This window comes from Marmota marmota, unplaced genomic scaffold, assembly GCF_001458135.2.
Source record: "Marmota marmota marmota unplaced genomic scaffold, marMar, whole genome shotgun sequence".
Classification (NCBI taxonomy): Eukaryota; Metazoa; Chordata; class Mammalia; order Rodentia; family Sciuridae; genus Marmota; species Marmota marmota.
In genome coordinates this window covers 3,469,409-3,484,457 of record NW_025999900.1, presented here as the reverse complement: position 1 = coordinate 3,484,457, position 15,049 = coordinate 3,469,409, and the positions used below count along the sequence as shown (strand labels likewise).

Genomic DNA, 15,049 nt, shown 5'->3' with positions numbered 1-15,049 from the left:
CTTGGAAGCAATAATAACCATGAAAATACCTTCTTCTGATTATGTAAAAATGGTACTTGGCCATTATGTAAAACCTATAACTAATTATCTAGTTTATGAAAAAAGTAAGTTATGCCATACACACAATGGTAGTCCCATACAGCCAGGCGTTTCGGGTCTAACCATTCTGGGTTTGCAGAAGGACACTCTGTGTTCCTAAGCACAAGCTGTACAACAGAATCTTCTAACATGCCTCTCTCAGAAAGCTACCTGTCACTAAGCAACACCCAACTGTAAACACAGGGGAGCTTGCAGGAGTGTCCAGAAACTACAGCACTATCCTTCACAGACAAGCTTAAGACCCTACAGCCCAACCCTGCCATGTGGAGGGTGCTCTGCCCCTCCTTACCTGACAGTCCAGGAGCACCTTCTCGATGGAGATCACACTTTTGGGTTTTTGTAAAGTTTTCAGCTTCTCTTCTTGTGCTTCCAACCAGTTTTTCAAAATCTGCATTTTATTTTCATTCTCAGTGATACTTTCCAAAAATTGTTCTAAATGTTGTATCTATAAATGATAAATAAAATTATTATGAAGGGCTGGAGTTGTAGCTCAGTGGTAGAGTACTTGCCTCGTATCCATGAGGCACTGGGTTTGATCCTCAGCACCACATAAAAATAAATAAAGATATTGTGTCCATCTACAACTTAAAAAAAAAAAAATATATATATATATAAAATGAAAATTATTATGAAAACATTTCTTATTTTAAGTCCCATGCTTAAAATGTATATGGCATGATATTATTTTATTTTTATTTTTTAAATTGATTTTATTATTATTATTTAATACACGACAACAGTGGAATGCATTACAATCCTTATAATGGCATGATATTTTAAAAGGATATTTTTTTCTTCTCAAATTTCTAATATTTCACACATTAAGATGTATGAATAATTTTGGAATAAAGATTCATCAGTCAGGAAATTGGATTTAAATTCCTCTTTTAGAAATTTCATATTTAAAGTAAAAGTTAATCTGCTGAGATAACTGGCTGTTTCAGAGTTTCATAACAACTATACAAAATAAAATTAGGTTGCTAACATTCAATATTTTTTTCTTTGCATTCTCTATAAATATACAAACTGTTTATGGCAATTTTCTTATTCTGGAGTCTCTTGGAGTTGTTTAAAAATTTCTACCAATATCAACAATATCACAATTCAACAATGTGATTAAAAAATCAGTTTTTATTTAACTAAAAATATTTATTGGTGCATTATAATTATACTTAACAGTAGGGTTTGTTGTTACGAACATATAACAACAAATAGATAGAACAATATAACTTGCACATGGTAGAACAATATAACTTGGTCCCCAGAACCTACTCTTTCAATAATTATTTTCTGTTTTGTTTTATGGTACTTGGGATTGAACCTAAGGGGACTCTACCATTGAGTTACATCCCCAGCTCTTTCTATTTTTTATTTTGAGGTAGGGTCTTGTTAAATTGCTGTTTAAATTTTGGCTGGCTTCAAATTTTCGATCCTCTTGCCTCAGCCTCCCAAGTACCTGGGATTACAGGCATGTGCTACTGTGCCTGGCAATAATTAGTTTTGAATTTTGTAATTCTTCTCATTTCTAATATTTACAATTTTTGTTGCTGTTGTTGGTACTGGGGATTGAATCCAGGCCAGATCTACCACTGAATTATACTCCCAGCCCTTTTTATTTTTGAGACAGGGTCTCACTAAGTTGGTGAGGCTAGCCTCAAATTTGGGATCCTCCTGCCTCAGACTCCCAATTTTGCTGGGATTATAGGCATGTGCTGCTGCACCCAGCTTAATATTCACATTTTTAAAATTAGCTTTTAATCATAGTATATATGAAGTTTCATATTGCTTTTCCTATGTTTGAAGGCCTTGCTGAGTTATGACATATGCTTATATTACTTTTAAAGACTGCTCAGTATTTTATCAAATGGACATAGTATCTTTTGATTAATTATTCTCCTAGAGTTTGAAATTAAGGCATTCTGCATTTTTGCAAGTATAAGTAATGTTGAGCACTTCATGCACACTTTTTTTTTTAATACCTACTTTAAATAAATAGATAAGAGCTGGATTGCTGGGTTAAGAGAAAAGATGGTTTTTAAAATTTCCCAATGCTTTCCAAAAAAGTAATGAAGCCATTACAGTATCAGCAACATATAAATGTTCACTTTGGGCTTATATTCTTGTTTTATTAACATTTCCTAAGTCGGGCAAGGTGGCACACACCTATAGTCCCAGCTACTCAGGAGGCTGAGGCAGGAGGATTGCAAGTTTAAGGCCAGCCTTGGCAAATTAGCAAGAACCTGTCTCAATGTAAGAAAACAAAAGGGCAGGGGATGTACCTCAGTGTTCAAGTGCTCCTGGGTTCAATTCCCAGCACCAAAACAAAAAACAAAACAAATTTTCTAATTTAATAAGTGTATATTACATCATTTAGTTTAAATATCTGATAATCAAAGTTGACATATTTCAGCGGCACCTGAATTAATGGGTGGGAGCTTGGTTCCTATTTTGTGAAATGTCTGCTCATGTTCTATGTCCATTCATGTATTTGAATCTTAATTGCATAAATCTATTCTCTATACAAAAAAGAGATCACACACACACTTTATACTATATATTTTTAGTGTATATATACACTACATATATATATATACTAAATATATGTATACTATGTATATACTATATATAAATATATACACATACTATACATACGTATATATGTATATATATAATATTTTTCAGGAATAAGTTTTTTTCATCTTTTCAAGAATCATGGAGTAAAAAGCCTACCAAAAAGCCATAGGCAATTTTTTTTCCTTTTCATAATCTTTTCAAGGCTGAAATAGCTTTGGGTCCCTTTTGAACATCTGCTTTCACAGAAAATGTCAAATTCTCTGACCTTTTAGTAGCCTGACATAATATTGACATCTTTTTAAATGAAAGTTTTCCTCTTTATTGCCTAACTCAATTTCCCGCTAAGAAATCTCAACAGGAATATAAGAATTATTTTCATATTCCATTACATGTACCCATAGAGAATGCTGAAACATAGGGTCTATAAAGAGGCTATGATTATTAGGTTCAACTGTAAATCAACCATCTGGATGCCTTTTTTTGGGAGAGGTGACTGGGGGTGAACCTAGGGACACTTAACCCCTGAGCCACATCCCCAGTTCTTTTTATTTTTTTATTTTGAGGCACTAAGTTGCTTAGGGCCTCACTAAATTACTGAGATTGGCTTTGAACTTGAGATCCTCCTGCCTCAGCCTCCTGAGTCACTGTGATTACAGGATAGGCCACTGTGCCTGGCCTGAATATCTATTTTAATGTTTTGGAATGTGGTGTTTTATAAAGGCCAAAACATGCCTCCAACCGTGACCCTGGAGCATACCTTTTTATTCAGGGTTCCATGCACTCGGTGCCATTGGCGGTTCATCTCCCCCAGGTGCTCTGCAAACTCCGTCCTTTCATAGCGCTTGCTTTCTACATCACAGGTGCTTAACTGAAGCAATGACTGGTTAACAAAGTCAACGATCCACTGTTTATAGTCCATTTCCATTCTGAACTCCTAAAACACAAAGAAGTGGAATTAAACACGCAAAGTCTGAATGAAGTCCATTAGATGAACTGGATTTCCCCTTGGCTGGACTCTAGGGGGCGCCAACCTCCCACCCATTAATTTAGGGTGCCCTTGTCAGGAGTTACCTTCTACCTTCCCCAAGTCTTATCAGGAGGCTGCTTTATTTGAGTAGGGATTCTTCTTGGGGATTACATATTCCTGGGAACAGAGAGACTCATTGCTTTCAGACTGACTGGAAAGTCCAAGGAAGCACCATATATGGTAGCTACTGTCATCAGAATGTATATCAGGTCCCTGGAATCTTGTGAGAGAATATGGGAGAGCTATACTGGATTCTGAGTTTCCCTGAGGGCTCATGGAGACAATAGGCTGGAAACAGAAGTTGAAGCTTTCCCAGAAAACCCAGAACACCTTTAAGGAATTTAGGCTGCTTCTTTGTTCCTTGGGCGACAGACTCTGCCACCCAGAGTAGCTTGGATGACTTCACATTCTATAGCAGTCCTAAACCCACTGAAAGGCCAACCAGGTTCTTGTCAAGCCTTGGGTTTTATCTGGGAAGGTTCTAACACATCCTATGGAGACAATCCAGGGGGGTCATCACGTGGCATGGGCTAGGTTACTGCAGCCTGAGTAGCCCTTTTATAGACTCTGCTACCCACTGAGGTTAGGAAGTGTCGGTATGTAAAAACATTTTCTGCTAATATTATACTTGGTGATCAAGCCATTCATCTCCTCCCTATCAGAGACCAGCTCCAGCAACTTGCAAGGTCTTTGAAAGTAACAGCCAGCCTTGTCATTCATCTTTGCATTCCCAGTGATTAGCACACACTGCCTGGCACTTCTTTTTTATGGGTATGAGAGAAAAATTTAATTGTTGTTGCAAAAAACATCTGTATGAAGTAGAAACTGGTTTCAATAATATTAGTAGAGAATATGTTCTAGAAAGTAGTGGAGGTAACTGGATGTAAAATTCTGGCAGTAATTTAATAGAACAGGCCCAGATGGTTAGGCTGAGGCCAAAAGCCTTTCTGTGGGGAATTTGGGACGATAACTGCAGGAATGGTACACTGTGCATAAAGCAAATTGGATTGTTTTGACAAGTGTTGTAAAGTTTCATATAGTAAAAGGCTTCTCCTACATGCACTTCAGTTTCACAGCAAGAGTGGCCCTGAACACCCCAACACAGAGGAAAGCATTCATGAAAGATATCTAACTCCTGATACAAAGCATACACTTCAATATGATCACATGATCATTACATCTAGGGCCCTGTGCCCTAGATGGTGGTGGTTATGGACAGCATGGCCCTGGTAAGGACATCTAGAAAGCAGCTATCACCTTCTATCTGTGTTCTCTTTTTAAGTTTTTTTTTTTCCTTCATTTTTCTTAATTCTGCTGTTGTTGCAAGCTTCTTAGCAAAACTGGTAAAAACAAAACTGTAATCATTGAACACAGCACTCTTGCAATCAAGACTTTCAAACCTTCAGTCTTCTGGGGTGAAGAAAGCACAGTACGAAATTTAGAACTCTGATTAACAAACAAGGTGGTCACAATGTTTTCCTGGCTTCAAGACTTCCACAACTTTCCCAAGAGGTCATCATAAGAGGGCTGACTTAAGTTTGTTTCAAAGGTAACATAAGAAACTACTGGTTCTGGAGTGATGGGAACAGTCCCGTAAGTTCCATCTGATTTCATTCCATTCATTGAATACCCACCAGGATTGAACAGTGTGGCATTGATGACAAGAACCTGGTATCAATCAAGTCACAAATTCTACTCTCCTGAGTGACATTCTTTGCAGTAACACAATCTTTCGCGTAGAACTGGTCCATAACTGCTGGGTCAAGCTCACTCATCAAAATTTCTATCTGACTGTTAGACTATTACCCGACTCTCTGGGAAATCCAGAGTACACAAGTACCAAATAGTCAGAATTTATAACATCCCATACACTATGTGGCTCCACTTGGAAAAACTGCATTAAGAAGCTCTATTTCTTCCTGGAAATTCTGGTTTGGGTATCATTGGTGAGAAGGCTTCATGAAGCTTTGAAATGAGTCAAATTTATTGTAATCCCTAGCAAACTTCAACAGGGGAACCAGTGCTTTCAGTAAAAGGGTGGCACCATGTCTTCAAATGAACCATCAATTGGAGACAAACACTCTACTCTCACTGAATACATGAGCTTCCTGCTTGCCAGTTTTTATCACATTTATGACTGAACATTGCACATCCTTCAAAAGTACATCACACTCAGATCTTGGGAGAGTGTGAAGATCCCAAGACCCTTGGCTTGCATTGGGCTGCTGCTGGGAGCACCAAACCTCTAGCAGCTTCTCGGGTCCTTGGAAAAAATGTGTAGAGATGGCAAACAACCAACACCCACAGAAAATCAACTAAATTAAATCTCTTCTCCAGCCGCTGGGGATTGTTCCAGCTGTTACTGAAGTTCAGGTTACTTTTTTTTTTGTTTTTTGGTATAACTTTACATTACATTTTTAAAAAAGGGATTAATAAAAATTTCCCAGCTTTGCATGTGTGTGTGTGTGTGTGTGTGTGTGTGTGTGTGTGAGAGAGAGAGAGAGAGAGAGAGAGAGAGAGAGAATACCAAAGTTGAATGTGAGTCTGTTGGAAATAGAGGCAGATATAGTTCATTCTCTTGTTGTCTGCCGCTTTCCTGTCACAGAGAGTAGAGTGAGCACTAGCTAGTGTCACTGGCCATATTGTGTAAACCTAATGTGCCTTCTTTAAATGTTAATTAAATCTACACGAAATGAAGTACACAGAGAGGGCCACATTCATATCTGTAGCAGGATATCAGCTTTTTCTTCCTCATTCTCTTGCTGTCAGAATTTTTATTTCTTTATTTATTTTGATACCAGGGAGTAAACTCAGGGACCCTTAACCACTGAGCCACATCCCCAGCCATTTATTATATTTTATTTAGAGATAGGGTTTTGTTGAGTTGCTAAATGCCTCTCTAATCTGCTCAAGCTGGCTTTGAACTCATGATCCTCCTGCCTCAGCCTCCTGAGTTGCTGGGATTACAGGTGTGAGCCACTGCATCCAGCCAGAATATTTATTTATTTTTCTTTCTTTCTTTTTTAACTTATTTTTTACATACATGACAATAGTGGAGTGCATTATATTCATAATTATGTATTCACAGAACAATTTTTCATAACTCTATCTATAAAGTATGTTCATGCCAAATTATGCCATTATACATGAGCTCTTATTTTTTTGCATACAATTCTTAATACACTTTTATACCAAAATTTATCATATCTCTGTTTGTACAGTATTTATTAAAACCCACTGGAGGCCAGCTGTTGGGCTAGGTGTGCTATTCTTGGGAGGTGAAGGATAGCCTCTGCTCTCGAGAAGCTCAGTCAAAGTTAGAGAAGCAGTTGAGTAAATAAATGATAATTTATAAATAAAAACTAGAGAGCAACATGGAGACATTAACTCAGCACTGTCCGTTAATCCGGCTGGGAGAGCCAGAGTGGATTTGTCAATGAGGAGAACCTTGAGCTGGCTCTTGCAGGATGATTAAGAGGATGTCTGCAGCTAAGTGGCAGTCCAGGTCAGAGGTATAGCATATTGACTGGGGAGGTAAAGGAAGACCTGAGTCCATTAAAAGCTTGGATGGTCCTGCAGGGTTCAGAGCTATAAAGAAATGCAAGTGAAATAAAAGCCAGTGGACTACCCCATCATTTCTAGAATCATCTACCACCCTATTCTCTACTCCCCAAGTCAGTGTTCCTACATTATTTCCCACATGGTTCTTGGTTCAGCATTTCCCTTCCAAGTGATATGACTTCTTATTGAAAAGACTGTGGCTCCTTGCGTAATTACCTTGAGCTTCTGAAGAAGATTCTTCACTTGAGACTCAGAACTAGGGAAGTGCACCGAGTCTCCACCTGCAGCCTGATACTCCACGCTGTTCATCCAGCTAATCATTTCTGTGATGGCTTTACGAGATGGCAATTTCTCCATCTGAAGCTGCAAGGACAAAATGATTTCCATTTAATTATCTACTGTTAACGAAATGATTCAGGGCATCACTAAAGACGGTATCTGGTTTGATATAAGGTCTTGCTTCATAATGATGCTGGTTACTCACAAAAACAAACCCAGTATTCAAGCTCAGAAAATGTGACACCTACAAACAACGGTGAAGACCTTCACATAAACGAACAGAGTGGCACAGATAAACTGAAAAATAAAGTAATTAAGCCCAATTTCTCTGTGAAGAAAGATCTCATTGGAGGACAGTCCAGTAATGAAGACCTCTATATTCAGTGGTGCCAGAGAAAAATAGGTAATGTCAATGAAAATTATTGAGTCAGAAAAATAATTTAAAAAGAGTTGTGAGCTAACAAGTGAATGCTAATTTAAATGTTGGGTGTCTAAACACTTACCTGGTGAAGCTTTTCTTGAATATCTGGAAGCTGAGTTATGAGCATGGTCCACTTTTGTTCAAACTGTGCTAGGGAGGCTCTCAGCGTGGCCGTGTCAGTTTCCTTCAGGTGCAGAAGCTGGTTCCCAGTGCTTAAAACTGCAGTCTTCAGAGAGGACTTTCCATCCACTTCCTTGGAAAATTCCTAAGGAAACAGTTGTAAAGAATAGAAACGTTTAAAATTGAAATACAGTCAGAGCAACTGGCCAGAGTGCAAAACTAAATAGAATAAGAGTTTGAATGTCTGTGTACACACACACCCGGCTTTGCCTACCAAGTGTTGGCACTACTCCGTATATTAGATCCACATGGGAGAACAAAAGAGATGGAAATCCTGCCCCTCCAGAAATTTAGAACCTAGTGGGTTTTTAGAAATAGACAAGTTATTTCAGTTTCAGAAGAAACCATGGAACTCAACTTCAAGTTCAGATTACATGAACCACTTGCAATGAATTTTTAACTAAAATATTTGAAAAATTTCCCATGTATATTCCCAAGTATTTAAAAAATTATTTACATTTTAATACCAAAGTGAAGTGAGTAACCATAGCTACAAAATGTATTTTAAAAATAAAGGAAAAAAGATAGGAATAACTAAGGGCAAAGATTAAGGGGTCTCAGGAGTGCATTTTACATTACAAAAGTAATCCTCTTTTCCAGAAAAATCCTCAAAACCATAGAACAAAATCTTTTTAGTAGAAATGCCAGTTCTGTATCCAATAATTTAAAACTGTGTATTTATTAACTTAAAACATTTATGAATTAATAAAGGATAGCCTTTAGTTTGAAGGATAGCCCCTGCTCTCGAGAAGCTCAGTCAAAGTTAGAGAAGCAGTTGAGTAAATAAATGATAATTTATAAATAAAAACTAGAGAGCAACATGGAGACATTAACTCAGCACTGTCCGTTAATCCGGCTGGGAGAGCCAGAGTGGATTAGTCAATGAGGATTAGTCAACATAGTTGTTTTTAAATTTTTTGGGGAGGTATTTTCTGTATTTGTAAAGCATGTCCTATGTCAAAGCAAAATATTTACACATAGTATATATTTTAGTGTAATAGACATTTTAAAATAGTCAATTAAAGATACATTCTATCATTATAAATACATAAATAGTATAAGCAAATAATTATAAGTTTGAAGACCATAGATACAATAACCTCAAATCTTACTCCTTACCCACAAATGAAGGGAGATTATCACAACAATCCTGAACCTGTTCCTCTGATAATTTATTTCTGACCAAACATTATTTGAACATATTCTATTGCAACTTACAAAAAATTTATTTATGTTGCTTCTGATTGTATCCAAGTCCTGAGACGCATTGAGGGACTGTTCTTTCCAGTGATTCAAAGTTTGCTGAGAAGATTCCAACCACTTGGTTAACTCATCTGAATCTCTGTTGTAACTAACAGGAGCAAAGTGGGAGAAAGGAAATTAGAAAGGTACTCTGATGATGAGGTGTACCACTAACATATTTCTTCTTATTTTATTTTGTATTTGCCTGTGTTGATCAGCCCTATATTTCAGAAAATCAAAACAATTATAAGGATTATATGATGGATTATTTCATGCCTCAAATGCAAATATCTCTTAATAAATAAAAATAAAATAAAATATTCTTTATTTCTTATTACAGCTACACAAAAGTATACTCCTGTGTAAAAAAGAGATTATTTTTTAATCCATCAAATGTCTTCTATAAATGCATTTAAGTAAACATACAACAAGCATTTGTGCAAGATGTATAATAACAAACTGCTGTTGCCTGGATTCAAAAATTTTTTCTCTGATATCTGATAAAAATGTCCAAACAAAGTGCTGCTCTTCTTGTCACTTCCAAAACTTGTTTAGGTTAGACAGCCCTCGAGAGGCAGGGATGAGAATGAGGCTTCAATATTCTGTTTTCTGCCGTCCTTGAATGCTTCAAGGTTATCCCAACTGAGCAAAACAAACCCTCTGATGAACTCAAAAGACTTTTCCAAATCATTGTTTTAGCCAAAATCATTTAATTTTGTTTAAATTTTAGAACTTAACAAAGAGGATAGAAAAACCGCAACAGCATAGGGTAAAGGGAACATGAACTATTTTATAATACAGTTCCTAGTTTCCATAAATCTATATCAATGTTCTCCAGCCAACTGATTCCTGAGTCTAGCACACCAATATCAGAGGCCTGTATCAGATCCCATTAATCCAGAAGTGGACCCAGGTGCTTTAGATTGTCAAAAAGAACAGCACAGCATAACCGGGAGACTGCATGCAAAATTTAGTTGACTGCAGAATCCCTCTGAAATCTTTCTTCACAGCAAAATTTAAAGCCAATCATTTCCAAAGAAAAAAACATACCTGAGTAGATGCTTGAGAAGTGTTTGCAGTCTGTGCAGTTCAAGGTCAATCTTCTTGTTCAGGGACAACCACTGCTCTTCCAGTTTGGCAATCTGTCCCTCCAGTTCAGGACAGCTCACAGATGCCACCAGCTGTTTGCCTTCATTTAGAGTTTGGTAGAGCCGGGCATGCTTTCCATCAATGTTTCTTTTTATTTGCTAATAAGTCATGGAGTGAATGATTTTTTTAAAAACCATCAAGTCTACCAATCTATTCACAAACACAAAAACCTACGTTCCAGGCTACTGAAGAAATGAGAATACTTAAGCAACATTCAGGACTGCAGTCTGGCTGGACAGACGTGATTAATGGGCCCCTTTCATAAGAGGGCCTGATTAATGTGTTTCTATAGAGCAGCTCTGTAACTTAGTACAGGTAAACAAGAAACATGAAATTTGTTGATTAAGTTCTGATAGTTAATTCTTCCAACTAAAAACAAAAGAAAAAAACAAAACAAGGTGGCAGTCTATTGGCTGCTTTCAGCTTGCAGACGGATTTCTTTCTTTTTCAAACAAGGCTGGCCTGGACACAAGGGGTCCTCCTGCCTCAGTCACCCAAGTAGCTGGGACTATGAGCATAGGCTACTGTGCCTCGTTTTTCAGTCAGGTTTTGATTGACCTCAAGATTATTTTGAAAATCAGGATATTTTACATAGAATTGACATAAAGTACAGAAATTAGGATTTCCAGAGCCCTGGGGGAAATCCAGAAGGTGTAGGGATTGCAGTTCTGCATTGTCCTGTGGCAAAGCCTGGCTGGAAACAAGCAGCCACAGCTTCCTTTAAAAGGGTCTGCTCCATTCAGTTCTTTCCCACCTCAGTCCTCACAACCCTGACTGCAGACCCAGCCAGGATTCCTCATTCCTGTTCCTGCCCCTGGGGACACTGCAGACTGAGACCCACATATGAAAGTGATAAATATAAAAGATGCAAATACCAGGGGAAAATCATTTCTACAGTTTTCAGAATAAAAGGATCCAGGAGAGAGAAAGAGAACTTCAGAAGAATAAATTAAATCAGCACATCATTCAACTCAAGTCATGAAAAGAAAAAGAAAAAATCTTCAAAACTGCAAATACAATGACCCCCTGAAGAGAACTGTCTTAAGGCAATTATCTTCCACAAGCTGGGTTCAGCTAATCTCACTTATCCTGATAGCTGTTTAACCTTTAAAATACAAATTATTATCAAAATAGAACTTTTGCGATTTTCCAATTCACTTAAACCTTTTTAAAAAATTACCTGAATATTTCATTCCAACTCCCTTTCCTCCTTTTATAATCCTTTCTCCTCCTCCCTGAGCTTAAAGGCTAGAAAAAAAATCCAACATCAATTTTTTAAAAAACGTCCTAGTTTTCTAAGCCTAAGTGCCAGACGTTTCACCGTTACAATATCTTGGAGAAGTTTCATTCCTCCATTTCATACCTGGGAGACAGACTTGATACCCATAAACCTCTCCATGATTATAAGGACCAAGATTGGCCTCAGGAAGCCTATTTGTGTGAAGGGTTTCATGGGATGTCTTCTTTTAGTATAGCAAATTTATTTAAAAGACTTAGAACAATGATTTCTTTTTTTAAAAAAATACTTTAAACTTAAGGGAACCATACTCACATTTTAAGAGATGTGGTCACTTTTTGGGGAGGTCGAGAACAGATAATGAGGCTCATTAAATGGCTAATATTACTTCTTACTATGGTATGGTTTAAAATACTGTTTTCGACTGTGTTCTTTCAGCTGTGAGATGGCATGCTCTGTATCCCCAGGCCTGCACCCACTCACCCCCTGGGAAGACCCAGATTCATCTACTCCAGGCTCTCTGGGATGCTGGAGGGTATAAACAGTGCCCTGACCTCTGGAAAGTGTTATCAGCAGGGCACTGCCATGCATCTTGCTTTCACTTCCTATCCTGCCTCATCAGGCACAAAGCTGACTTTTGAAGCTTTCATATTCATCGTTGGTGATTTTCTCTAGCAGCACAACTCAAATTCTGACTATGTATTTTCAGGTAAAATTGAGTATTTTAAGCTTCTGATGGAAGAATTTGAAACTTGTTTTTGTCTTAGTCTTGTTCTCAATGCCACCAGAAATCATATTAATGTTTTATCTTTTCTATGACATCAAAATTGGAGACACAGACCCTTCGATAATAACTGGACCAAAAATGACACAAGAAATGCTTAAAAGTTTGAAGTCTTTTTAAAAACATTGCAGGAGGCAACAGATTCTGCCTGTCTCATGGGCTAGATCCCATCAGGGCTTCATTGCAGTAAGAAAACTAAATATATGTTTATTCCATTCTCAGCGGGTTTCTATACTAGTAGTATATTGCTATTCACCTCTTGAGACAGGTGGGACTGGCTTACTTCTCTGTTCTCAACAAAAAAACCAAGGTTTCGGAGGCAGTAAGGTCACAAAAGTGACCAGTGATGGAACAGGATTTGAATTAGTCTTCAACCCAAGCCCAACAGGTGGCTATGCTGAGGAGCCCACATGGAGCCTGCAGTATCCCTACACTTGTCTACCTGTGGGCTGGGTGACAAACAATATTTCATTTCAATCCAAACCATTCAGCTTCAAAAGCAAGCAACTTAGTCAAAACAAGACACCAAGTGCTACGGACCACGTCATTGGCAACTTAAATTAGGAAGCAAAAATACCTGATAAAATGATATCCTTTCCACTAATCTCTCCTCTGTTTCTTCCACCAAACTCACAGAAGGCAATGTAGAGATAAGAATTTCCAGGTCCTTTTCCAGAGATCCAAAGTTTTCATCGAATTCTTCCCATTTCTAGAGAATCAACATAAAATCAGAGATGTAACCCACCCTAAAGAACGAATGTATTAGGCAATTCAGGTAAAATGATTAGATTATGAACATTGTAACCTCAAGAGGATTAATCCATCTGATGAATAATTTGAATGGACTAGTTGGAGGTAATTATAAGCAAGTGAGTAGTTGGTCACTGGGTATGATCTTGGACTACATCTTGTCGCTGGCTCCTCTCTCCGTTTTCCAGTTGCCATGAGCTAAGCAGTTTCCTTCTGCCATGCCCTACTGCCATAACGTTTTCTGTCATGGACTGAACCTCTGAAAGTGTGAGCCCAAAATAAATGTTTTTCTTCTCTTAAGTTGTTCTTATCAGGTGTTTTGGTCACAATGACAAAAAAAACCTAATGCATATTGTTTCCATAAAAGAGAGCTACTTAGGGTCCCAGCACACCAGAGAATTGAGTTATTGTCACCAAAAATGATCTCTTGGAAAAATCACCACCTAATTCTCATCTCTCTTCAAGTAGTGGGTTACCTGGCTTTTCTAGGGCATTCACTGGGCCCATGCAATGTCTTCTAAATATGATGAAATAGTAGTGTAAATATAAACTTGGCATACTAGAAAGATAAATGTTACCATAAAATGCTATATCACATTACCAAATTCAATATTCCTTTCCCTTTTAAAAATTTCCTTTATGTGCTAGCTAACATTGGTTGTGAATGGTTTAATATGCTAGAGAGGGAAACCTTAAAGGTGAAAAGAAACTTTATACATGCTCAATTTTCCCCTTGGAATTGAGACAGCATGGTTATGAATTTGGCAACAGAACGTCTGGGCCAGGGGTGCAGTTTCTGAACCACTAACTGTCATTCAAATGATCTGGCTCACAGTCTCAACGTGCTTTCAAGTTGGTTTATTCATACACAAACCTAAAAGGTAGAGATGCCATATCATCCCAGATGTGTGCATGATGGAACAGGACTAAAGAAAAGCTAGGGAGGAGCCTCAGAATTAGACCTGGGTTCACATTCCTCACTGTTATTTCCCATTTAACTTTTGCTTAATAACCGGATACTTGATTCTGACACCTGAAGAGTGGTTGAGAATCAGGAATTCTCAACTAAGGGTAAAGTTCAAGTAAGCCAAATACCTGCAACAAACTCTGCAGCTTCATGCCAAACTGCTGTGCCTTTCCTTCCAGGGATTTAACTTCGGTTACTTGTTCTGCCCAAAATCTCTCTCTCTTTGGCAACACGGAAGGAAACATTTTGTCATAGTATGTTTGGATCAACAACATGTTGGCAACAAGCTTCTTGAAAAATACCTATAATACAGAAAAAGGTTTTAAATATTTATTTTTAAATTGTGAAAATCATATAAGCCAAGTTACCTTAACTTTTTTTTTCCCCCCATGGAGAGGTGGGTACCAGGGATTGAATTCAGAGGCACTCAACCACTGAGCCATATCCTCAGCGCTCATTTGTATTTTATTTAGAGACAGGGTCTCACTGAGTTGCTTAGCACCTCACTTTTGCTGAGGTTGGCTTTTAACTCACAATTCTCCTGCCTCAGGCTCCTGAACTGTGGGGAAGTTACCTTAACTTTTTATCCAGTTATTTTTGTTTTTTAATTCAAAACCCCAGGATATCAGGGACAGTCAAATGTATCAAAAGATAAAAAGTAAACTGAAGTGGATCTCTTAATCTTAAAAATTAATGGATACTGAACAAATTATAAAGAAATATTATCCTAGGGGCTGGAGGTATAACTCAGTGGTATGTATGAGGGTTTGACTGGGTTT

At 37.7% G+C, this 15,049-nt stretch overlaps 1 protein-coding gene and 1 pseudogene across 7 annotated transcripts in view; both read right to left on the bottom strand.

The window, feature by feature from the left end:
* Syne2 (spectrin repeat containing nuclear envelope protein 2) overlaps positions 1–15,049 on the bottom strand; it is a 329,254-nt gene that overhangs the window by 72,958 nt on the left and 241,247 nt on the right. For all 7 annotated transcript variants that reach the window (XM_048798469.1, XM_048798471.1, XM_048798472.1 and 4 more), the window contains 8 exons: positions 14,399–14,572; positions 13,131–13,262; positions 10,434–10,630; positions 9,360–9,492; positions 8,044–8,226; positions 7,478–7,624; positions 3,431–3,607; positions 389–544 (listed from right to left, as the gene is read on the bottom strand). In XM_048798469.1, coding sequence (XP_048654426.1) covers positions 389–544; positions 3,431–3,607; positions 7,478–7,624; positions 8,044–8,226; positions 9,360–9,492; positions 10,434–10,630; positions 13,131–13,262; positions 14,399–14,572 — 1,299 coding nt within the window. The remainder of the gene's footprint in view (positions 1–388; positions 545–3,430; positions 3,608–7,477; positions 7,625–8,043; positions 8,227–9,359; positions 9,493–10,433; positions 10,631–13,130; positions 13,263–14,398; positions 14,573–15,049) is intronic.
* On the bottom strand, positions 3,746–6,554 carry LOC125615210 (annotated as a pseudogene).